We start from the raw sequence: 27,297 nt of genomic DNA, 5'->3' as shown, positions 1-27,297 counted from the left end.
AGAGTGCTCTACCATACAAAACAGGTTACCATATGTCCTAAGCCATTAATTTATAAACAGAGCGATTTATTTTTCTCCCCAATTAAAAACAGATGGTTAGAGTTGTGATTAGCAGACGTTTTGTCTGTGTCTGCACCAAAATGCACGAAGAGACACCGGAAAGAGATAAAAATGTGATCACACCTGTAGTAGTGGGATGAAATCCTCTTGTAACAAGAAGTTGCATCCAGGACGGGCAAGCAATGCGACAAACCTGGATGAGTCATCGTTGTACGTTTTGAGTACCCTAAAGACAAGGGGGGGGGGGGTTCAGTCAATTTTTGAGGAGTCGATTTTAAACATTTAAATAAACGCGAAACTTTTTATTGGGTTGAAGATTTTGGCAAAAACACCGTGCAGATGACCATTTGGAATACAAACGACCTGGATATGTCATAAAAATAATGAGAAATGTGAAAAGTGTCATGAAATTAATGGAAAAAAGAAGTTCTGATGACAAGGAAATTGTTTTAACAGAGGAAACTAATGAAGAGATAAATATATATAATTTGTAAGACAATACAGTACAAGGAAACACAGTACCATATGAATAATAGTGTAAATGAAGGTTTGACCACTGATCTCGGGAAAAGCAGTCTCATTCGCTATATACTGTACACAAGTATTTTGCAGAGCCTCAATCAAGAAAATGTATTGACAATGGCACTGTGTACGTAACACAAAACATGGTTTAACACACAATGCATGTGATTATTTCAGAGGAGCAGATTAAATTTGAATGCAAACTGATTTGGGGGCAACAACTTCAACAACCTTACTTCAAACTACTTTAAATAATAGGATTAAAAACACTGGCTATTCTATCCACATTTTAGAGTTATTGAGATGTTAAACATAAACAATTGAAGAAGAATATTATTTGATGATGTGGTGAAGAGAGAGATGGAGGCTTGTAGGTGTGTGTGTGTGTGTGTGTGTGTGTGTGTGTGTGTGTGTGTGTGTGTGTGTGTGTGTGTGTGTGTGTGTGTGTGTGTGTGTGTGTGTGTGTGTGTGTGTGTGTGTGTGTGTGTCCTCATTGGTTGCTATCTTCATTTGCGGGTTTCAGGAGGTGGGAGGAGGTTCTCCCAGAACTCCAAATCTCCATCTCCTATTTTTCGGTGAAGGATCCTGATTCATGAACCAAACTGTGAAACTGCGTTCTCATAGCCTCGTTCCAAGGGTTCTTTTCAAAATTTTCACTGAACCTTTGACAGCCTCCACTTGGAGCTCGTTTGTAGTGATATTCCCCAGAATGATTTTAAAGTACGTACTCAGTAAGTGTTTTCTCTATCATTCTTGGAGCTCTGACTTTCACTGGTACAATTTCAGCTTTCTTCAATTTCCAAGTTCTCTTGACCTCATTTTTGAGATCCTGGTATTTGGTCATTTTCCTGATTTCTGAAGCATTTACTTCAAAGTCATTGGGAACTGAAACCTTGATCAACAATGCCGACTTTTTATTTTTGTGTTTCAGCACCATGTCCAGACACAATACTTTGTTTGCAATGTCCACACTTCATGGGATCATCTTGTCATACGTGAGCATGATTTAGTCATTTTCAATGATCGGATTTGTTTGTATTTCCATGATTGTTCTGGAACCGGGATGTTGAAATGTTTACAGATACGCCAGTGGAATACTCTGCAGACGCTGTCATGTCTTTCTGTGTACAGCTGTTCTGACATGAGGTATTTTTTTTTTACATCCTGAGAGGAGGTAAATGGTACTTTCTGTTTCTATCCCACAAAACCTGCATTTGCCCGATTTGCTCAATCCTGTCATTTTCTGAAAGGCATTAGTGTAGTGTCATTGGTCTGAAGCATTGATGATGACTCGTTCTCCCTTAACCTCGATTATGATCAATGTTGTAGTGCTGGAACACCAAACAACCAGTTGGCAAACCCGAACGCAGAATGTATCCAAGAGTGGAAAGTAATGCAAGCCATGTTGGTCCAAACGTCCGAGCACTACGGGGTGGCCATATAGTCTGGGAACATAGATAATAATATGTCATTTTGTTACAGTTTGAAGATGTCCTTGATGAAAGATGAACGCGTTGAGGTGACACTGCTGAGAGGACGCGAGGGCTAGTCATATCGATGGATAGCAGAGTGCTTCAACGTATGTCATCCCGGAAGAACTGCCATCTCTCACAGCACAGTGGGGAAGCTGATTCAAGAATTCAACGACGCATCATGGATGCATGTGCAGGGATTGATGGAAATGCTGCATTAATGCACCACGTTCATCACAATTTTTCACAGCGCATTGAACTGTGCATTTATCATGAGGGACAACATATTGAACATGTCATGTAATGTCAATGAACATATGTATTGTAATGTAATGTCAATAAGCCATTTAGAATGTATATTCACCTGTGTTTCCAGACTTTATGGCCGCCCTGTTGGATAAAACGGCATTAGGGTCTTGCTCACCCACTGAACCTATTGACAGCGGATCTTTGCTTTGTTCGGTTTTTGTTTTATTTTTTGCAGTGGCAGATTTTGCATTTTTTTTCAGGACTTTATCTCACATATCCACATTTTCATGTTATCCAGTTACTCTATACAGCCCATGATCCTCTGATAAAAAAAATGCTTCCCAAACAAAATACAACCCATGCTTAGTTTCTGTTAATGGAAAAGCCACGACATTCTTTCCACTTTTAAAGCCTTTCTCTTCCCCACGCTTCCTCACCTCTCTCCTTCCACACCTGATTAAATGACTCTGGAGCACAAGTAAACTTGTATAACTACCGTTCAGAAAGGTTCTGGGATTGAAAGGTTGCAACGACGATGATGGACAGTTCCCAGCTGATGATGGCCAATGAATGAGGTACTCAATAAGCTGAAGGAATTCTTCAGATCCAACCTGACTCGGTGGTGTAATGGTTGGAGTGTCCACTCTGAGATTGGGAGATTGACGGTTCAAATGCAGCGCAAGTCATACCAAAGACTTAAAACGTGCTGCTTTCTTGCTTGATATTCAGCATTTTCTTCATAAGAGCACAGACAATCTCCATATGTTGTTTTTCATGGGGAAGAGGAAATCTCTCCCTAAGAAATGCCCTGCTGAGTACGGTGAGAAAGGTGGTGCCATTTTTGTGACGTCAATGGGACCCAGAGTGCCCCGGGAAGTGACGGCACTTCCCCCAAGCTCAGTGGCTGTGTTTGGCTCATCTTACAGTCCTGTGTTGTGCCTCGTGTATTTGTCTGTAGGTCCATGTCTAAGAATCGTATGCGAGGTAGATTGTGTAAAATAAATTGATGATTAAAAAAAGAAAAGATTTCTCGCACCAACATCATATAACTTATATTTCATTAATCTTCTTTATTACATAAAATCTGGAAATTAATTGGTCTACGCATCCCTTTGCCGATGGGTTTAATGAAAAGAGAGCATGTTGCACTTCACAAACATATTGCATATCTATCTGTGAATCTCAATATGGATGTAAATTAAACGCACAGAAAAAGGATATTTTATAACATGTAGTCGTTGTTGCTGTTCTTGTTGGCATCTTTGTGGCAGGGTTGTTGTTGTTTGTGTGCTCCATACTTGTACTATTATATATTTTTATATTACTTTGAGAAGTATTACTACAAGGGTGAGTCAAAAAGTATCCACAATTATTTATTAAAAACTGTGTTGTGTTGACGACATTGCTTATTGTACTTGCAGGTAAAAGTAGAATAAGTGAAGCAGTTTCAACCTTGAGCAGTCCGTAGTTGTGTCCTTGTAAGGGAGTTAACATGACCGCTCCGCTGTCGGTTTGCACCAACGAAGAGCAGTTAGGGTTACAACAGTGTTTTTTGTGTGCAACAGTAAAGAGCAGTGTGCAGTGATATGATTTTTGTGAGCTGAAGGTGTGCAAGGGGCAGAAATGCATCACAGACTTTCAGCACAATATGGGAACAGTGCTTTACTGCAGCAGAGTATGCATGATTGGATTACCATATTAAAAAATGGTCGCACAAGTGTCACTGATGAATGATCTGGACGCCAATCCACATCCACAACAGAAGAAAACATTGAATGAGTCTACGCCATGATTCTGGATAACCGATGGTCGACTATTGATGAAGTGGCACAACATCTGAACATCAGTCATGGTTCTGCACATTATATCATCAACATCAGACTTTGCTTCATGAAGTTTCTGCAAGATGGGTTCCAAAACAACTCACAGAAGAGTCCAAGCTCAACCGTGTGAATCTGCCAAAGCCTTTTGAACCACTTTCATCATGAAGGGAATGTGTTATTGAGACGCATTGTCACTGGAGACGAGACGTGGATCCACCATTACGAGTCAGAGAGCAAACACCAGAGTATGGAAACATCCGACATCACCAGACAAAAGAAGTTCAAAAGTAAAACCATCGGCCAGAAAAATGATGTTCCCACTTTTCTCGAACTCACAAGGCCCAATTTTGAAACACTATCAAGAGGGTGGGCACAATGGTAAACAGTGTCTGTTATTGTGAAAAGCTCCAGGACCAGTTGAAACCTGCTATTCGATGGAAACACTGAGGGCTACTGTCAAAAGGTGTTGCATTGTTGCATGACACAATGCCCATCCACACACTGCCACCCATACTGTGGAAAATCCTCCGGCAATTGAACTTTGAGGTGTTGGAGCATTCTCCGCACAGTCCTGACCTGGCCTCTTCAGACTTTCAGCTGTTTGGTCCACTCAAAGACGCTTTAGGAGGCCGCCACTTTGCCAGTGACCAACAAGTGAGAGAAGCGGTGCATGTGTGGCTCGTTACTCAGCCAAAACCATTTTTTTTCTGAGGACATACAGAAGCTTGTGAACTGATGGGCTAAGTGTGTTGAAAAGGAGGGGGACCATGTATAAAAATGATGCTCTTGTACATGCTCAATTGTAGTTGTATTATTTAAATAAAAATATATTGCGGATACTTTTTGACTACCCTCAATATATATATATATATATATATATATATATATATATATATATATATATATATATATATATATATATATATATATATATATATATATATATATATATATATATATATATATATTGTGTGCTCCTTCCGTGGCCATCACGTTTTATTACAAAGGATTCCTACTGTTATATCATTAGTCATTGCAAGAGCTACATTAAAGCTCCAGGTCCTGCTTCTTTCATTCCGGAAAGCCAGCCTTATAAAACAGGCATTTATATGGTTAAACGGATGCAAATTTTTGTTGACCTTCCATCAGTACCATTTTTATTCTATGGCAGCAGGAGCCCTTTAGAATAAAACGTTACAGACACACACACTTCTCTTTTTTGTGATAGATGTGGATACTGGATAGGAAAATAAGTGGTTCAGAATTGTTATTTTTGCATGGGTGAGGAGGTGGGTGGTGGGCAGCAAATGTTATCCAAACATGCACAAAATTGGCTTTTTCTGCAGCTCCCTTTCTTTGTATTCTTGAATTCCTTGTAAATTTAAACCTCTGGTCAGAGCAGTGACATGGAAGAGCAAAAAATAAATTAAGTCATGAATAAACTAGAAGGGCACGGATAAATCCCATGGATTGGCATTCCATAAAGAGGGAAGGACGAGGAGGGGGTTTCTCAATTGTACAACTGAGTGCCATGTGCCACGTGACCCATGACATCATAATTGTAATTAAAACATTCTATATGAGTAGTCACACTTATGGTGAAAATTTCGTGTCAATCGGATAAGCAGTTTCAGAGAAAACAGATAAAATTTTCATGGACGAACGTATGTGTGTACATACGGATGGAAGGACAACCCAAAAACAAAATGCCTCCGGTGACTTCGAAAGCAGAAGCATAAATACAACATTGGCTTTGATTGTGAAAAATATGATGCAATTAAATAAAAATGCAAAAGCACAATCAAGGGGATTAAGTAAACAAATTTCAAATACTAACACAGACCTGACCAATTGTGAATGAGCAGACAAGATAAAGTAACCTGCATTCAAAAAAAAAAAAAAGAATGGACAAGCAAGTTCACTTTCAATCAATTGTAATTAGATGCTTATGAGCCATTTCAGATGATTTTACATTAAATAAATAAATGTCAGTTAACTCGGGGATGGAGCATCCCTGAAGCCTTAACCGCAGGATTGGAGAGCCCTTTCCCTGCTCTTACTTGCGCCACATAGCGATGAATGTATGCACAGAGACAAAACCCGTTCGCTCGCCACTTGCTGCGTGGAACATCGCCGACTTCCAGTACAAGGGGCATCCACAGGCCTGAGAGGTGGAACAGGCAGAAAGTGTATTGGAATGATTAACAGGCATTTCTGAGCCTGGTGATCTAAAACTGGAATTACGACCTTAAGGGCAGTCATAAATTCTGTTCTTATGGATAAATATAATTATCCATTTTGTTCCTCCAAGATATGTACTAAGTAGATATACAAAAAGAAGCACTTCCTGGCAATCATCATCCTCCAGGTATTAAGGCTGAACTCAAACCAGTCTCCTTCCTCTGAGGCATGGAGGTGCCTGGTCAGGTGCATGATCACCATCCATCTCATCCCTCACCAGAAACGGAATGAGTGCAGAATCTGCTTGAGATAAGACAGAATATCTTAAGTCTGTCTTTGCCTCCAAATATTGTGGACCAAACCCATTCCATTCTGTCCCCATCTTACACCCAATGTACCCACTGTCGACTGGACTCTGTATCCTTCTCACCCAAGAAGGGAGAGCAAGTTCTGTCTCACATTGACCCCGCTTCAGCAACAGGCCCAGATAGCATCAGGACTCGTGTTCTCAAATCCTGCTCTGTCATTCTTGCTTCCCCCTCTATCTGCCCCATTCATTCTATCCTTCTCCTTGGGCCACCTTTCCTCTTTATGGCATCAACAAACACCACTCTCATTCAAAAGAAGGGTGCAAAAACAGACTATGAACTATAGGCCAGTGAACTTGCTTCCAATTATAAGCAAAGTCATGAAATCTATCATTGCTTCAGATTCCAAGTCTTTCCTGATTTCAAAGAGTCTGATCTCTGACCACCAGTTTGGATTCAGTCCTGTTCACTCAACACTGGACACATTTCTGCACTTCTCTCAGCAATGGTTGGAGGCAATAATTCTTCAACAAGAGGTTATGACCATCTCCCTGGACATATCTCTGGTGCTTGACAAAGATGGTTTTCATTGGCCCTGGCCTAATGTTGTAACCCAATTTGGTAGCCTTGTGACTCTTGGGTCTGGAGAAGAAGATTTTAAAAGGAATGAATGCGATTTTCCGAAAAGTTGACGAATTCGGCCATTTTGACACATTTCCGGTCACATCATATGCCTGACTTCTGCAATATAATTAACATATGCACCCTAGTCTAATGTTGCAACCCAAATTTGGTAGCATTCTGACTGGTGGGTCTGAAGAAGAAGATTTTTAAAGGAATAAATGCGATTTTCCCCAAAAGTTGACCAAGTCGGCCAATTTGACACACTTCCGGTCACGTGATCCGCATGACTTCCGCAACATAACTGATTGCCAAGCTCTCTGTCTGTGGCATTCAAGGCCGCCTTCATTCCTGGATTTCTAACTTCTTCCACTCTCATGGTCAACGCTTTGCCATCAATGGAACCATTTCCTCCCCTGTACCAGTGAGGCTGGGGTTCCCAAAGGCAGTGTTTTGGGCCCAGACAACAGCTGTGTCTCCCGTGACAAGGCTGATGCACAGGGTCCGTTGCTCTCACACTGCAAGCAGGTCAGCGGTCTCTGTTTTCTGCCGTATGATTTCCAATATTGCTCCCTCTGCTTTCTCAGTCCTCCAACCCTCTCTAACTCATTGTTCCAGTAAACTGGTTAAGCTTCCAAAATACAGGCAAACTGCACAACTCCTCGCTTTTCCTGTCTGCACCGACATCTCTCATGATCACAAATTCTCTCCCATGATCTTTCTTCCCCACATTACCAATTCTTAAACCAACCATCTTACTGGCTATTTCAGTGTTTCATTCCCTCTTCCCTCTCCTCTTTTATTTTACTGTCCATTCATTCCCTTGATATTTGTCCCACTGTCAACAGACTAAAATTAAAATTAGAACACTACGTTGCACAATTAGATCACTTTATGGAGTTCGATGATAAACACAAATTCTAATAAACAGCAAATAAATTAATAAGTAACCCAAAAATGGGGATAAAGAGAGAAGCATGCTTGATACGGAAACAGAACTCTCAATATAAAATCATTTTAATTTGCTATTCGGTCATGTTTCTCTGCTCTTCCTGCCTTTTGTAGAAAGAAAATCGGTTAAAGCCTTTTGAACACCGATAAACACAACAGTTAAATGGGGAGCAAGAAAGGAATGAGTGAGCCTTGACAACCACCTGTTACTTGCGTGATAAAATATCTGACAACCAGCTCACGGCAGGTGCAAAATCCAAAATATTAATTAACTCATCGTCATATCGAAAGATACAACTCTACACTGGATCTTGTTTCTCACCTTTGCGACTTTGCCCATATTCTGAATGCTTGCCCGCTCATCCGGGAACTCTGCAAAAACCTTTTCAATGTGATCAATTGCTTGGTCAGTACTGGGACCATTGCTGGTTGGGCGACCACGTGGAAAGTAGAACCTTGGGATGCTAGCAGTTGTAGCAGCTGGGACTGCTGTCTTCTCCTTCTTGGCAGCTGAGGGAACCTGCAGAGGGTAAAGTCAGAACGTTAGAGAAGACGTGACGTTTGGGGGAAGATGCGCGGAGACACGCAGTCGAGCATCTCCATGACTGCTCTAACACACATCAACTGCAAACGAAACAATGGACACATGAGAAGGGAGGCGATTAGGCATGGAGACAGTGAACATGGGTGAAGGATAAAGGGTGGGGGCCTGCGAGGATAGTCAAAGTATGGTGTTTAGTGAGGAATGATGTAGGATAGAATTAGAAAGGAGATTGAGAAGCAATGAGAGAATGTGTTGTAGAATTAACGGAGCGAGAAGGTCGAAAAGATGTTTGGGTCAGGGAAAGGTGAGGGAGATAGAGACGTGTAGGGTGGTGACAAAAGCAACACCCTGAGATTTCTGAGCCACACAGAGGCAAGAGCTGGAAAATAAATAAATAAATAAATAAATACCAGCAGGGGCAAAAAGGCATTAGAAATGTTTGAGATATACACTAGACTCGAGAGTAAAGTCGATGGCTCGCCGTCGCAAATCTCCACGCTTCACACAAAGTAACGTTGAAAGATGGCAAAAAGCTCCACCAGGAATGACCCAATATCAAATTTTGAGTTAAAAAGAAAATCCGGACAATCAACTGGTACATTATTTTACTTGGCCTTGCATAACCACAAAGGATGGAAATTATTACAATAATTAGACATTATATTAAGCAAAAGAAAAGATTTTTAAATTCCTAAAACCTATATCATACCGAGACAATTTTTTTCTCATCTTTTGTGATAGTTATAAATATGTAATAATGGTAATAAAACCCATCTTTAAAAACAAACAAAACAATCAACACGCACACTTGAACGCAACACAATATAAAAGTGTCTTCTTTGTGAAGCTAACCATGCATCACAAGGGTTTGCATTGTAATTGAAGGTTTACTTGGAAAAGGGCACAGGGTTTGAGTACAGCCACAACGGGAAACCCCGTTTATTTTGGCGCACATACGTTTGGAATAAGATTTGGAATATAGTTTCATCAATCGCCACACGTTCAACTTGTCGCACCATTTTTGGGGGAAATTCTGCAAGAGCGACGGAATGAGGAATTGCATCTATTTTGGGACCAGTGCGCACTCAGGCATACAGAAACAAGCACACACACACACACACACACACACACACACACACACACACACACACACACACACACACACACACACACACACACACACACACACACACACACACACACACACACACACACACACACACACGTGGGGGGGACATAAAAAACCTCGGCACAAATCTTGATCATTTGCCATATAGTTTATATCCAACATCATGTATTTATCCTCAGTGTTAGGGAGGTGGTGTTCCTGTTGCCTTCAAAGTACAAGTCGTCTTTTTGGCCAATTTTTTTGGTACCCTCCCTTACATGTACCTCCCAAATATATATCAGGAGTCAGTCACAGATGGATACTTTTATGCACTCAATTTTCCGTTGTTCAAACCATCTCTGACTGCTCAGCTCTGGGACTGCTTTTTGCAGCTCCAACTTTCTTGACGAGACGATTTCCTTCATGCGTTCAGTTTCAAACAGGTGTGCTAAATAAAAGTAATTTGCTACGCCTGCCGTCAAAGGTGAGGCATGATGTACAGTCATTTGCTGGGGGTGCAGGTGTGCCGCTGATGCAGTTCCCCCCCTGAAGGTTCGAGCAGGAATTTGTAATTTGTTCAGGGTGCCTGCAATAGCTCGCATACTCTTCACCAAGGACACCGTGTGACCCTTAACGTCCATAAACTAATTCTCGCAGACGGGACGGCCTGTTTAACATCCACTCAAGGGACAACAAATTGATGAATCACCTTGCCTGCGAGCCACCAGGATGACAGTCTATAGTGGGGCCGGTATTCAAACCCAAGCGAGACAGCTCAGAGGTGAGTGTACACACCTCGATGCTATCCTGCCAGCCCGAAGAACTGTTTATATCATTCAATGCCATGTTTTTGGAGATGGCACAGAGTGCTGAAGAGTGTTTAATCTGTTTATAAAACAAAGAATGATGTTTTGCAGCTGAAGGTTGTGAGTAGTGTAGTCGTGTGCATTTCCCAACAATTTAGCACAGTCTGCAGTTCCATGTCATAACTAAATGAGTTTTGTGTTCCACAGTGTTCAACTAAACAATTCAATCGAAATAAAATAAAAGTTTTAAAGAATGTAGGAAAAAAAAACCCACTGAATTGAAACTTTACTGCCATTGAAGCACCTTCTTGAACACCCTCTTTCTTTATTCGTACCTGTTTGTTGATGTCCTTCATGACATTCCTAAAAACACTAAGTTTCCTGGTTGGAATTTTGTTTGACTGCCAGACAAAGACAGGCAGACAGACAGAAGCAATTGGCTTCGCGCGAGTACACATGGGGTGAAAAAACAACAACAATTTTAATCGCAATATGGCCATGCAAACTTATTCTTCTCCTTGAGCAGCCCCAATTATTCCCATCTTGTGAGGGTCGGCCGAAGGAACAATTCTGACCAAAGTCTTTCCATAACCGGCTGGCCAGGCTAGATGTTCGACTGTAGTTGGAATTTGTAATTTGTTCGGGGTGCCGGCGATAACTCGTCCATAATTCGTGAAAGACACTGTGGGGATGTTGAACGTCCACCAACAACTCCAGTGTTGGCAGACAGGTCCTCCACCAACAGGATGGTGCAGAGGCAAGCCCACTTGCCTTTGGGCAGTCTAGTCTGGGTTCCATTCCCAACGTGAACGTAAACTGTCAGACTGGTACTTTGTAGGCAGGGTGGTGTAACAATAAGTGCACCATCCCATGGATAGACATTAAAATGGGGACTCACTGCTAACAGTAGCTGGTGGACATTGACATCCTTTGCCAGAGACAATGTGCAAGGGAAATCGATCAGCAGCACAGCCATGCCTTGGTAATAATGCACCCAGCAGGATAATTCAAGACTGAATCCCAGTCGAATATGCATTTCCGATGACTCTACAACCGAAGAAGATAAGTTCAACAATTGGCTCAGCACAGACCTTAGCAAACCAGGTATTTTTGGAAGGTTGAGAAAAGATTAAAAAAACGTTCGATGACAAGGAAATGTCTGCATTAGCCAAGGTGCTATTGACAAGATGGTACCCATTGGGAGATAAATTGAACAGTACTATGTGTGAGCTCTGGTACAAGTTAATTCAGAAACCAAGGATATTTTGGAATGGGTCTGTTGAATTGGTGGAAGGGATCCTTAAGTTGCTCAGTCCCCATTATGGTGAAGGGGGAAGTGTGACATCAACTGCACAAGAAAGATTCACATATAGGTATATGGTCCATTATTGAGGTGTGTGTATATATATATATATATATATATATATATATATATATATATATATATATATATATATATATATATATATATATATATATATATATATATATATATATATATATATATATATATATATATATATATATATATATATATATATATATATATATATATATATATATATATATATATATGTGTGATCCTTTATACAGGTTACTAAGAAGACATCCCAAGTGACGGGAAAAGCTAGCAGAAGTATTGCTGCGGTTGTGGGGGTAGATGGAAGGATTTAATAGGGAGTTTAGTATTGTGTCGAGTTGCTTGATCCATGGACGAGTAGAAAGCATCTCCATGTAACTAAGTTAGGTAATCTGTGAGCTTTAGTGTTACGTGCCACCATACGAGGGGTGGTGCGGTGTTAATTAGCCTAGGGAGTAAAAATAAGTTCCCCAATACGTGATTGCCCTCTGTGATTTTTCCCTATGTTTTTTTATATTCCAAGCCAGGCAGTAAAGGTGGAAAACGCATCCCTAAAATCACAACAAACGGTCAGAAAGCCCCTCCTTCCCAGGTTTAGGGCGAGCAGACCATGCCCAGGAGAGGATATGGGTTGGGGGGGAGGTGAGAAGGAGCACACAGGAAAAGTTGTGGATCTTAAGAGAGATAGGTGTGATTGAGGTCGAGGGCAGGCAAGCTTGTTTGTGCACGTGTTGATTGAGGAAGGCTTCCGTTTGGATAAAACGGGAGATCGGCAGAGCACACACACGACGTCGGTGTTAGGAATGCAGAAGGCAGGTGGCACCCTTGGAAAGAGGAAGGCTGGCATGTTTTGAGCCTTCGTGTGGAAAGCTGCTTGCAGATTGCCTGGCGCACATCTGCCCGGATACGAGTGATGGCACCATTTTGCGCGCGTGTGCACATGCTGGTGGAAATGCTCCCCATTCCAAGTTCGACAAGGACCAGCTCTGAGCCAAGCTGATTAGCAATATACTTAAAAAGGGGTGGGGGGGGGAAGGTTCTTTTCACTTTGTGTCACCGTTTGTCTGCATTTGCATCTGTGTGCGAGGCCTTTACTGTAGGAGTTATTTATTTATTATTGTCATTTCCTTTTGAATTATCTTCTTGTAAATATTTGTGTATGTTCATTAAATGTGTTTATTTAGAAGAAAATCTCCGTCGATCAATGTGTCTGCCTCCTCTAAATAAGGAACTGCTCGGGCGTCCCAGAAGGTTGGCGGTGTTAACTGACTGGCACCAAAAATTGGGTCGGGGGGTTAACTTGGGCCGGACGGGGAGTTATGGGGTTATATATATATATATATATATATATATATATATATATATATATATATATATATATATATATATATATATATATATATATATATATCTCCATCTCCATCTCCATCTCCATCTCCATCTCCATCTCCATCTCCATCTCCATCTCCATCTCCATCTCCATCTCCATCTCCATCTCTCTCTCTCTTACACAATCCTATCCTTTCTTCCCTCTTTTCCCCCCACTCCCTTCTACCTCCCCTCTCCCCCACTCAGACTGGGTGGTTTGCCATTGACCTCCCAAAAATAGTTCGGGCAGGAATTTGCAATTTGGCCACGGTGCCGGCAATAACTCGCCCACTCTTCATGAAGGACACCGTGGGGATCTTAACGTCCATAGAGTAATGTCGGAAGACAGGACGCCCAGTTTAACACGTAGGAAAGACACACACATTGATGATTCACCCTGCTGTGAAACACAAGGATGACATTTTATTGCTGGGTTCAGATTCAAACCCAGGCGAGACAGCTTCGAGGCGAGTGTGGGTACCTCACGGTCATTCTGTCAGCCGAGGTTGTATCGTAATATGCACTGGTTACTGTTAATAAACAAAATGCGATTCCATGTTGTATGTACAGTGTACGTTAAAAATGCACATATAATAAAAGTAAAATCTGAATCCAAAAGGAAAGCTACTGTTGTCCCTCGACAGTGTAAAATAAAATCAGACACACAATAATTAACTTTAAAAGAGTGAAAAATGAATTTTGGGATTCCATCCCTCTATGTTTTCATATTTTTACCTCCTCCTCCGAAGGTGAAGGAGGTTAGGCTTATAAAGATTAATGGTCGTGACCATTTCCCTGAAATGTCTATATAAATGCAATGCTGTTTTTCTACTCAAGGATTTTGGGTATGCCTGGTGTTGGCTTAATGGCTGGAGTGTTGGGCTTGGGATCCGGGGGTCCTGAGTTCAAATCCCGCTTGGCTGTTCAATTAATACCAGGTGGGGTTGACTCAGCCTGTCATCCCTCCGAGGTTGGAAAAATTGAGTACCAGCTTGCCGGTAGCCTGCGTCGGAGTGGTGACCCGTCTCGGATTGTGCCCAATAGCTCAGGAGACTGCTTCGGCAGCACCAACGCTCAATACAGAGTGTGATCCCAATGGAGGATGGATGGATTTTGTGTTGTACACAGTACGTACTGTAGTTGGTAATCACACCGACTACAACCGGGTGATTCCTGAAAAATAGCCGATAACAGCCAAGCACTAGTGTGTGTGTGTGTGTGTGTGTGTGTGTGTGTGTGTGTGTGTGTGTGTGTGTGTGTGTGTGTGTGTGTGTGTGTGTGTGTGTGTGTGTGTGTGTGTCTGTGTGTGTGTGTGTGTGTGTGTGTTTTCATAAAGAGGCATAACATTCTCTCCGCTGACTCTGCAATCCTCATCCCTCCCTCCTCTCTCCCTCTCCCTTCTCTTTTTTTCATCCAATCTCAGTATTCCCTTCAGCAAAGCGACGGGTGGTATATACGAGTCTGTAATAAATAGACGGCCCCCAAAAGGATGAAAATTTGTCACTCCAAGGGCAATGAAATCATCAGATGGGCCTGTAAACAGTTTTCCGTGTTAATCAGAAAGGATTTGATTGTAGAATTTAGGCAATGGAAATATCAATTGTGTGCGGAATACTAAACTCTGACGACTGTCAATACCGATGCAGCAACAGATGCACGACAAACAGAGCAAACGTTGAGAAAAACAAAGTTACATGATATACCACTGCTGCAGCACAAGGAATTTTAATGAACTCTTTAATAGAGGAAAACACGAGAGATTATTACTTGCAAAATCTAAGATTTTTCAAATATATTGGTCAGTCGATTTTGTTCTTCTGTCTGTTTGTTTGTCCGTCTGTCAATCGTCTGCAGGTCACAATTTTAAACCGATTTTCACGAAACTTCACCACATGGTAGAGTTTGTCATAAGGAAGAAAACTCTTGCTTTTGAGATCAAGAGGTCAACATCGACCAAAGATCAACAACTAAGGTGGTATTTCTAAAATCCTCAATTTTCATCCGATTGACTTGAAATTTGAAGAGGAGTTGCATATTTGGTCATTGAATTCAACCAGCCAATTATTTTAGAGGTCAAATTTGTTTTAAGGATTTTGCAAGTATCGTGCTATGCGCGACGTCTTCTTGTATTTTATCAAGTGTCCAAAACCGGGAGAAAGCTCATATGCGCAAGATCACATGCACAGAACAAGGGCATGAGCAGACAAACACCAGTGCAGTTGTACATGAATTACAGACATTAGTAAACTAGAACGACATTGGGTAGAGCGTATTCCTCCACCGAGCTGAACAGTTTATTGTTTGTATCCCATTGACAGGCCACATCTGCCACAATTCGTTCTCATCACACACCAAAATAGAATTTGCTTGTTCTTGTCATCTGCCCAATTCATCCACCAAGTTTTGTCATAATCCATCCACAACTTTTTGAGATATCGTGCATATATCACTTTTGGCCCCATCTCTAAATGGTGAAGAATCACTTGAAAAAAATTATCGGATCCGGATCTTCACCAAAATCTAATCACTTCATCCTTGTCACAAACCCAACCTGTCCACCAAATTTCATCCAAATCTGTCCATAACGTTTTGAGATATCCTGTTCACAGACAAACAAATGTACAGACAGACAGACAGACAGACAGGGGGTGAAAACATAACCTCTGTCCACCTTCAGTAGTGGATGTAACAATGGACACATTTTAATCAACAGACACGGGATTTCAACCTGGAATGTTAGTATCGTGAGCTATCTATTCAGATGAGCACAACAAACAGGCCGGCCGAGCATGTACGGGAAATAATGAGCAATAGGGGAATCTTTACTTCCACTTCAAGACCTTCACTGCTCGTATGGCTCATGGAAGTCCTGCTTGGAATATATTAGTCATTATCATCTTCACGATTCATTCCTGATGAAGGGGTCAATGGTCTTGGATCTCCATTGCTTGCTGTCCCTCCTTTTAAGTAATGTGCATTACTTGGTCCATGTTTGAGGGTCAAACTATCCAAAGATGTTGTCCACATACTCAATTCAATCATTTGCCTTCCTGGTTGACATCTCTTGCCTTCAAATTTATGAGCAAGGCATAGATTTGCCAGACCCGTTTGTCTCAAAACAGGTCCCAAAGGTTTTGCCTGCCACATTGCTGCAATCTTTGTTTTAAGTTGACAACTCTGCTATGCTCTTTGGAATACTTCCTTAGTTGTCATTCTCTCAACCCAGCTGATTTCCAGCAGTCTCAGGTTGGAATCCACATCTCTGTACTTGCCAGCTTTTATTCCCATCACTTTGCCAACTGTACACGATTCACAGCCGCAAAGCAAGACTGACCAAACAAAACGTTTTAACATCCTCAGCCATGTTTAAATAGTTATCTTCTTGTTGAAAAGCAGGTGCCTTGTTTAATGAGCATAGTCTTTGCCATACCTATCCCTTTGTCATCATTTCTTCCTCGCATCTTCCACCACTGGTTAACACTTACGAGTCCCCTCCAAAAGCAAGTTATGAGAATACAAGTCTGAAGACGACGATGGTTAACGAGCGGTATTTGACGATGTGGATTGTTTCAGAAGTCAAGGATGAAACAATGTGATAATGTTTGACCAAGTTATTAAAATGATCAACATGATGTGGTAGGAGTGACAGGTTATTAGCTGCAAAATGTCGAAAACCCGGTTTCGTTCAACAACTTTAAAAATTTGACCTTTGCATAATCTTTAAAGGTCACAAAACAATGTTGTGGACATTAAAATAAGGAAACAGGATACGTGATATAGCTTATTGGAGTTAGTTCGTCGAAGAAGGTCGAAAACCCGCTTCGATTCCCACAACTTTAAAAATTTGACCTTTGTGACCTTTAAAGGTCAAAGGTCAAGGATTATGACCTTTGGTGCAAAACTTCCTCTGGAACATTCCAGGAACAATATAACGTCATATAGGCTATGTGGCATTTCACACTCCTCGGTTTATCCATACTTTGATGAAATCAGCGTAAAAACAAACTTGAAGGGGGCGCCACGGGCAAGGTGTTCGAGATAGAGCAAAATGGTTTCAAGACTTTAGGTGGGGAATGACCTCAAGATTATGCATAAAAATATTGTCATCCGAGCTCTCAAAGTTTGGGCGGTCGTACGATTTTTATGTCAAAATTCGAAATTTTCTAAGTTCGTGACCTTGTGACCTTGACCTTGTGACGAAAATGAAAAATCGAGCTCCGTGGGGCTATGCAGGTGCCATTGGGCTAACCAAATACTGAAACACCTGCCAGATTCGACAAACCCCAGGAGAAGATGGATTTTTATGTCAAAATCGCAATTTTGTAAGTTCGTGACCTTGTGACCTTGACCTTGGGACGAAAATGAAAAATCGAGCTCCGTGGGGCTATGCAGGTGCCATTGGGCTAACCAAATACCAAAACCCGTCAGATTCGACAAACCCCTAGGAGAAGATGCAAATTGAAATCGGCTACCCCCTAAAAACACGTTTTTTGGGCGTGGGTCCGCCCATAATGGGCGCACCATGCCCATTTTCAGGAAAACACAACTAGATCATGATACAAACCTCCCACCAAAATTGTCAGGATCGGATCAAAACCCACGGAGCTATGCTCGGGACAGACAGACAGACAGACAGACAGACACACAACAATAACGAATATAGTGGTCACTTATTTTTTTCGTGAAAATATTTTTTCGAGAACCAATTATTTTTTTCGTGAAAATATTTTTTCGTGAACCAATATATCGTAACGAATTTGGAAGCCTTGTGCACACAGACAGACAGCTGTCCCCGTAGCTTAGTTATTTTGATAAGTACGTGTTTCTAGTTAGGGTCCCGTCCCTGGTCTAATGGTAATTAAATATTCATGCGCTGCGGAGATATTTTGATAGTCAGGATTTTCTTTTATTTTTACATCAACAATAACTACGACACCTGCCTTCGCTTCCTCCCACCATCCTCCATTGCATTCGTGCTTGTCAGCACGTACGTGGGCGGAGTCACGAGACCCTGATGTCTCTCTCGCCCAATCAGAGAGATGCGAGCGAGTTCCCCGGCGGTCGGCCAATGAGCACAGCCCACGCAGGATAATATTCCTCTGCCTGTTTGGGGGGCGGTCTGCCGCGACGGCCGTCACGCCCCCCCCACCCCTCCCCGGTTCAATCAGCGGACATGGCACCCCTTTCGGCCATTCACGGGGGTGACGAGCGAATCGCACGACGGAACCGACCAATGGGGAGGGCGAGTGGTGAGAGGAAGAAGCCCCTCCCTCCAGAGAAGAGATAGACGGGACGGCGTGGTGTCTGAAGCTGCTGGTCTAGGTTCGCTGGTGGTTTTCTGGTCTCGTGTCGCTGCTGGGCTTCTGGTCTCGTGTCGCTGCTGGTCTTCTAGTCTCGTGTCGCTGCTGGTCTTCTGGCTCTCGTCTCGTCACTGGCTTTGGGCTTGTCGTGTGCAGGAGGAGCGTGTGGGAGCCCGACGCTGTCCTCCTTACCCGGCGCTTGCAGCGGCATTGAGCTACGGGTTTGAGTCCCGCCGATCCAGGACGTTGAAGACCGCACGAGGCGGGAAGGTCCATTTCATTTCTTTTGGGTGTGCGTCTGTCTGTGAGCCAGTCTTTAAGTAGGAACTGTTAAGTGCTTTTTGCCTTGTATATACTGCATTTCTTATAGTCGGATAACTCTGCCCTTTATGTGTTCCTTCCCCACATATTGTAAACAAATATCCATTTGTTGAATGTATCAGCTCGTTTCTGTGTTTTCTTCATTGGTTTAACATGGTGTGTGTTGGGTGATTACAAAGGCCATTGCTGCTGTAGAAGTACATTTGACCGATGGGACCTCGGTAACCATCCGCTTGGGTTACGCACGGGTCAAGCACGGTGATGACTCGTCCCGTTTGGGCCCCGTCGAGGGTGTGAATACTCGGTAGTTCGTCACGTGGGCCTCTTGGTATTTTGAAGTTTGGCAAATAACCGTGCCCACGCAGTTGATTTATTGACTATTCATGGTACTGCAAGGGACCCGTACCTTCGGAGTTATCCTAGGGTAACGATCTGAATTCCGGGTGTTCGGTGGAGTCAACTCTGCTGCTCCAACTAGCGGTCGTGCCCGTCGCGATACCCGGCCCACAACAATTGGTAGTCAGGAGTGTGATTCGGCCCCTTGGCCTCCGTCGAGAAATTCACAGGATTTGGATCAGGGGATTCAGTTCCCCAAATTGCGAGCGAGTGAAATTTTATTCCCAACACGCAACATGCCTAACCAAGATGGGATGAAGCAGGTGGGTAGTGGTAGTAGTGTAAAGGAACTTATGGTCCAGGACCCCACTCCCATGCAAGAAGACGTGCCCCCGCAACCAAGCTCAGAGTCCGTAAGGGGTGCAGGGGCGGCGTATGACACCCCCCCCCCCCGTCAAATTTCCCTCCTGACCCTTGGCGGATCCAACCCCGAACGAAGCGAATCGGCTCAGTCAAGGACATTTAACTTGGACCAGTTGGGGGAAATACCAATGCTGATGAGGGGTGATATGCAAACAATGAGGAGAGATGCACAACAAATGGATGGAAATGTGCAGGCACTGAGGGGCGATAAGCGAACGCAGCGAGGGGAGATGCAGAGCATGGGGTTGGATCTCCAGGTGGGGCAAGAGGCAATGAGGACAGGCATAAAAGGCATCATGGCGGCACCACATGGTGGAACGACCGAACCGACGAGAGGGAGTGTAACAGCTGTCGGGCCCGTGATGGAGACAGGTAAGGTCGAGGGGACGAGCGACACCACGACAATAATAGGGGAAACGTGTAGGGTGAGACACGAGGGGATGACGGAAAAATTAAAAGGGGTGACGGAGACGGGGAGATTAACAGAGACAAAAGGGATGACGGAAGAAGTAGTGGAGACAAGAGAGGAGTCAGAAATAAAGAAGGAGACGCAGGAAGCAAAAAAGGGGAACGAATTAAATAAAGTAAAAGACGAGCACACACAGGTATATCTAAGAGGGGACAACGGGGTTGACCTGGTGGAATGTTTCGTGACCCGGTGCGAGCATCAGGATGGCCTCCTTAAGGAACAAAGGGAGAGGGTATGCTCCCTTAAAGCAGATCGCGACGAGGTGAGTCCGGTCGAGCCGTGCGAGGTTGAGGGGATGTCTGATGTGAACGGGTACACGTGGAGCTTCGGGGGTATGGAAACCCCGGGATTGCTTGTGGTAGCATGAATCCCCGATATGAATGTCCCGGTGTGTGCTTAAGAGTATGAGTGGTACGAGGGTGATGAAATGTGTCAAAAGGTGTGCAGAATGCGAGTGTCATGGTGTGTGTGAGTGCGTGCATGAAAATGGACGATGGACCGATCCAGACGGGAGATGGGGGTGACGAGCCTTCTGCGCCGTGTAAAGTTATTTTGGTAAAGGCCCAATGGGTAAACACCTAAAACACCTTGATGTTTTAGCCAACGTATGCCGATTTTTGAATTTTTTTTCTAAAACGCTGGCACACGTTGAATACGTTATGGGTAAGTTTTGATAACATTGAGAGCATGCTGAAAAACACTGCCATACGTCGTTGTACGTTGGCTTTAAACGTTGTACTTTTTGGTTGTCCTCAAATTTTTTCATGCTTGAAATTTCACGACGTATGCCGGCGTATGACTCACACGTTCTGTTACGCTGGCCACAAGTTGTATGCACGGTCTGCGATCGTTGACAGACGTCAACACATGCTACTTGTAAGTTAATCATAAGTTGAGACACGCCGAGGTAATGTCTAGCGTACCCAAAACTTATTTCTAACCTATGATTAACGTGTTGTTGGCACGTTACGCGATCGCTGCCACACATCGACAGACGTTACTTTTAAGTTACTCATAGGCTGAAAGACGTCGGTATAATGGATCGTCCTTGCGTCAGTGTCCACGGCCACGGCCAGGACACTTATTTGCAGCATTCTTCAAACTTTTCTTCGGCATGACGAGGATGTTCACACTTCGATGTCGAGCTTGGCTATGATTCCAATTGTCCATCGGCAGCGTCTATTTAAAATAGTCGAGTTTGAGCGTTTTAACACGTTCAGACGAAATGCTTCAAATTTCCAAACCCCAGCGTCAAAAAACAAAGGCGAGTGACAGAAATTTAAATCGTTCATTGTAAACAATGAAAATATCTGAGTGGTACCGTTTAAAAGTCGTTGAGTGTAAAAAAATCCAATTGTTGAGCGCAAGCGTCTACTTTCAATAGTGGAGAAGCAGCCATTTAAATCGTTGAGTTTATCATTTAAATCGTTAAACGCAAGGACGATCCATCATAACCCACACCCTCCCCCTCACACTCACCTACTACTGCCAACATGAACAAACTACTACTAATACTAATACTAATACTGATACTGTTACTGCTGACATGGACATCGACTCAAAAAGGACTCAAAAACACTGTTGGGTTCCCCTTTTATGAGCAGCATTTTTATATACCAATTCCCAAAATCGCTGGGAACACGTCTTGATATGGCAGTTGTAAGCTAGAAACACGTAATTTTTTTTTTTTGTCAACCGGAAGACGTCATTGGAATACGTCTGCATACGTCGATGTGTGTTGGGACTACGTAAAGAATTGGTTCAAAGCACGTCAAACATAAGTTAGAAATAAGTTTCGCGTAAAAAAGACATTACCGCGACGTGTTGCGACTTATGAGTAGCTTATAAGTAGCCTTTGTGGACGTGTGTAAGCGTCCACATATCGTGTGTAAAACTTATCCCCATAGCATGCGGAACGTGTGTCATACGCCAAGTACGTCGTAAAATTTTGAACATGTTTAAAATTTCTTGACGTACTCTACTTACTACGACGTATGATAGCGTACTTTAGCGTTCTACTCACGTATACCAAACTTACTCATACCGTATTTGACGTGCCCCAACGTTTTAGACACATTTTTCTTCGGTCGGCATACGTTGGCAAGATCGCCAAGGTGTGACCGTGATGTTGACACTTCCATTTCTACGGCAGTTATGATTCGAATCGTTATGCGTCAGCCTTTTAATAGGCTACGTCACGACATCGTCGGCGATGCGTGCAACGCGCTATGCCTAAGTTAGACTATCGTTGGGCATCGGTTGTGTAGGCCGACAACAGGTTCAGCATTCGTTGGTATAAGTTATCTATAACACAACAAAACGTTCTGTGTCCGTTACCAATGCGTTATACATAAGACCAAGTCGCTATGAATACGTCCGAATCTTTAAAAAAAAAAACATCAAAAGTTCAACGTAAGCTAGCGTTTTAGATACATTTTAATACGTTGCCATCGCTGGCTAAAACGTCAAGGTGTGACCGGGCCTTAACCACGCCGGTCCCGCGAGACGCCGCGTACGAGGCCGTTCAGCATTTCGCGAACAGCTCTCGCGCGCACGACTACGTGGAGGGATTCTGGTGCGGGAACGTCCCGCGTTTCGAAAGAGACCGTCACGCGGACGGTTAAAATGTAGGCGAGTGTTTGTTGAATTCGGCAAACAGGGGTCCACATGCGAGCACGTATGCGAAGCTCCACGTGCTGCATGCCGCGTGTTCTGTTCACGGAACGCGCGGAGCGGGTTTCCGGGATGATATGCTCATGCTGGCCTGCACGGAAAACCGCACAGGTTCGGTGCAAAGGTGACGTCATCGGCCCGGATCTCCCAGCGCGAGTTGCAGGTGAGCTGCACACGTTGGCTCGCGTGGGGAATCCCTCGAAAGCGAGCGCTGTTTGTGATGCGCAGGGCGACGATAAGCCTGCACGTATCGCCTGATGGAAGGGACGAACCGGCAAGCCGTAAACCGCCGCATTGGCGGTGCAAAAAAAAAAAAAAGACTCACTCCAAGTACACAGCCCGGTGTTTGGGCAAAGGAAGCACTAGTTAGCAGGATGGGTTTAGCTTAGTTAGACCGGCCTCATGGGGGCATGAGCTGTCCTCCATGGGACCTGTGGACTAGTTAGTGGGAATGTAGATTTAGATTTAGAAATGGGAAATGGATTTGGGAGACATGGACAGACATGGAATGTGTAGTGGGGACGTAGCTTAGTGATGGAATGAAATGGAACCTGCATTAAAATAAGGAACGACGAGGGAGCACGAGTTAGTTAGGGGGATTTAGTTAGCAGAATGGCAGTGTTGGAGTGTGGAGTGAATTGGAAAATGGAAAATGTGTGATGAGTGAGTATGGGACAGCGGGCCCAAGTGTGTGAATGGAGCGAATGTGGAATGCATGGTGCGAATGAATGAGTGGGGGGAGGAGTGAATCCCACTCAAGTGACCCCGGAGTCAGTGTAATGTCAGTTAATGGGTTAGTTAAATTTACCAAAAGGAGGTCGTTCTGTTGTTGGTGTGGGAAGAAGGCACGAAACCCATTGGGAGGGGTGCAGGAGTCCATGGACCGGCTGGGAGCGTGGCTGTTGACCGGTGAGTATCGAGTAGAGGGCACCCCGGGCACCGGACAGTCGGCCAGAGTAGGCCAACGGTCCAAGCGACGGGGATAGTGTAGTGGCCACGGGCGACCCATCGGAAACGGGACCCGAAGCGCCAAAATGCCACGTGGGCATCGGAGGGGGGCAATGCCAGGAAGGGCAACCCCCCGCGTCCATAGGGAGCAGGTAGGCTCGGAGACAGCCTCAGGGCCCGGGGGTGCCATAGTTAGAGTCCGGCAGATGGGAGTCCCTGCCATGTGAGCCACACTGCCCAGCCATTAAATTGTGCGAGGGCACGAGTGAAAATTTTAGGGCAGGGCCCAAATTAATAACGGACACCAACACAGGCGACGGGAATCATGGTTTGTTGAACCGATAGTTTAAAGTGTCAGGCGTTTTGAAAAGCCCCGGGGTAGTTTAAAGTTTAATACAGGATAGGGTAGTTCGGAAATATACCCCTTCGCACCATCCATCCCTTCGCTCTCCGTAGGCCGCTGGACCCACCTTGGTAAGATGGCTGAATTATGTGGGAGGCCATTCTTAGGCTTTGTTTGGGCCTCGAGACAGGACGCTAGCCTCTTCCTTATTCCCTGCAGGAAGGAACTTAGAGGTTGGGAGTCGGCTTGGTTGACAGTATAGGTTAGCCGGACAAAGACAGAAAGGGGGTTAGGGAGACGAAATTAGAAGGAAAAAAATTAAAAGGGGTCTAAATTTGTTTTGTTATTGCAAATTAAGGGAGTGGGCATGGACAGAGACACGCAAAGGTGATAGGTTGGGGGGAGACAGTAGGGTTGGTCCGAGCCCGTTTTCGGAGCGGCCGGCACTGCCGCACTCCCTCCAGAACCTCACTGAACGAGACCAGAGGCCGGCCAGCTTCCTACGCCAGCCTGTGTTTGTGCTCCAGTTCCTGGTCCGCATCTGCCTTGCCATGCCTCATTTGCTTGCCTTTTCATGACCCCATACCTGCTGCCTTTATTTGCATTCGTTCCTGTGTCAGCATCACCATGTGTGCCAGGACCATCTCCTTCATGTGTTTGCAAGGACTGCCCTGCAGGCAGCCACACCATGAGGACTGCATTGTACAGCCCGTGCGCCCATCTCTTTTTGTGTTCTGCACCAATGACTTTGCAATGACTTTTTCCCTTCACAGATCACAGGTCCTGGGGCATGGTTAGTGTAAATATTAGTTAAGATTGTAAATAAGTGTGACCCACCTGTTGTTTGTCGTAGCACCGGCAATTGTAGTTAAGTTGTCCGTGTGAGTTAGTTAGTGACGCAGCGCATTAGGTTATTTATTTTTGGGACGTATGAAAAAATGCCGCACTCAGGGACCCGAAGGTAAAATGTACAAGGGGAAAACTTACACATGCTGGTCACACGAAAATTTGACGACTCGGGCCGAGTCTGTAAAAAGGGGAGGGGGTAGTGTTACGAACTTGGAAGCTTTGTGCACACAGACAGACAGCTGTTCCCGTAGCTTAGTTATTTTGATAAGTACGTGTTTCTAGTTGGGGTCCCGTCCCTGGTCTAATGGGAATTAAATGTTCATGCGCTGCAGAGTTATTTTGATAGTCAGGGTTTTCTTTTATTTTTACATCAACAATAACTACAACGACACTTGCCTTCGCTTCTTCCCACCATCCTCCACCAGCACCATTGCACACGTGCGTGTCAGCACGTACGTGGGTGGAGTTCACGAGACCCTGATGTCTCTCTCACCCAATCAGGGAGATGTGAGCGAGTTCCCCGGCGGTCGGCCAATGAGCACAGCCCACGCAGGATAATATTCCTCTGCCTGTTTGGGGGGGGGGCGGTCCGCCACGCCCCCCCCCCATTCCAATCAGCGGACTTGGCGCCCTTTTCGGCCATTCACGGGGTGTGACGAGCGAATCGCCTGACGGAACCGACCAATGGGGAGGCGAGTGGTGAGAGAAAGAAGCCCCTCCCTCCAGAGAAGAGATCGATGGGACGGCGCGGTATCCGCAGCTTCTGGTCTCGTGTCGCTGCTGGTCTTCTGGTCTCGTGTCGCTGCTGGACTTTTGGCTCTCGTCTCGTTGCTGGTTTTGGGCTCATCGCGTGCAGGAGTAGCGTGCGGGAGCCTGACACTGTCCTCCGTACCCGGTGCTTGCAGCGCCATTGAGCTGCGGGTTCGAGTCCCGCCGATCCAGGACGTCGAAGACCACACAAAGCGGGAAGGTCCATTTCATTTATTTTGGGTGTGCATCTGTCTGTGGGGTCGGTCTTTAAGGAGGAACTGCAAAGTGCTTTTTGCCTTGTACATACTGCATTTCTTATAGTCGGATAACTCGGCCCTTTATGTGTTCCTTCCCCACGTATTGTAAATAAATATCCATTTGTTGAATGTATCAGCTTGTTTCAGTGTTTTCTTCATTGGTTTAACACGGTGGGTGTTGGGTGATTAAAAAGGCTGTTGCTGCTGTAGAAGTACATTTGGACTGACGGGACCTCGGTACCCATCCGTTCGAGCCCCGTCGAGGGTGTGAATACTCGGTAGTTCGCCACGTGGGCCTCCCGGTATGTTGAAGTTTGGCAAATAACCCTGTGCCCATGCGGTTGATTTATTGACGATTCACGGTCCTGTAAGGGACCCACCCGTACCTTCGGAGTTATCCGAGGGTCACGATCTGAATTCCGGATGTTCGGTGGACTCCACTCTGCTGCTCCAACTCGCGGTCGTGCCCGTCGCCGATACCTGGCCCACAACAATATCACTTGTTTGAGAGCTTGTGCATTTACTTTGATGAAACCTTTCTGGACCTTGGACATTATTACAAGCATAGTTTTTGTTAATTATCCCCACACTTTTTGAATAAAATGGGGAGGGGAGGGTTACTGCAACCGGCTCCGTCTGCACGTCTGTCCCTCCATTCGTCACTCTATCTCCTCTTAAACGGTTGTGCAGAAGTTCACCAACTTAGTAGTTATGATCACCAAATGGCAAGAACGTGCAAGAGCAGCAGGGGTAAGGGTCAAAAGGTCAAGTACCAAAAAAAAAAAATGCAATTAGGGGCCCATTTTAATGAAACTTTGTATGTACAATCAACATTGGGAAATGCATGAAATATAGAACGATTTTTTTTTGATTTGACCCCCGGTGACCCATTGAAGGTCACAGGGGTCAAAACGGAAAAATATATATTTTAACTGAAAATTTGACATTGGTTCATTCCTGATGGAACTTTTTGCCATCTTTCAACATTGCTTTAGGTGGGAAGCGTGAGGATTTGTGATGGCACCCCATCGACTTCGCTCTAGTTTAAAGTTTATGGCCAGACAAACATTTTCAACTTTCTTCTTTGACGACACCAATCAGTTTCTGCAGCAGTTCTGCTATCAAGACGGTATTGTCTGTATTTATTGAATGTGCTTTATGTTTCTCCCAGCTGCTTTCTCATTATCATCTCTCCATACAAACCAACAAGCACCGAGTGAGAACAAATCCCTGTCCGACCTCTCTTATAATTCCC

The 27,297-nt window shown here is 44.2% G+C and overlaps 1 protein-coding gene across 6 annotated transcripts in view; it reads right to left on the bottom strand.

The window, feature by feature from the left end:
* PPP2R3A (protein phosphatase 2 regulatory subunit B''alpha) overlaps positions 1-27,297 on the bottom strand; it is a 347,806-nt gene that overhangs the window by 64,408 nt on the left and 256,101 nt on the right. For all 6 annotated transcript variants that reach the window (XM_085882797.1, XM_085882796.1, XM_085882794.1 and 3 more), the window contains 3 exons: positions 8,510-8,707; positions 6,187-6,290; positions 184-286 (listed from right to left, as the gene is read on the bottom strand). In XM_085882797.1, coding sequence (XP_085738923.1) covers positions 184-286; positions 6,187-6,290; positions 8,510-8,707 — 405 coding nt within the window. The remainder of the gene's footprint in view (positions 1-183; positions 287-6,186; positions 6,291-8,509; positions 8,708-27,297) is intronic.

The sequence above is a fragment of the Eptatretus burgeri genome, chromosome 5, assembly GCF_056783735.1.
Source record: "Eptatretus burgeri isolate ZD-2024b chromosome 5, Ebu_testis_v1, whole genome shotgun sequence".
NCBI classification, from domain to species: Eukaryota; Metazoa; Chordata; class Myxini; order Myxiniformes; family Myxinidae; genus Eptatretus; species Eptatretus burgeri.
This window is presented reverse-complemented; position numbering and strand designations above follow the sequence as displayed.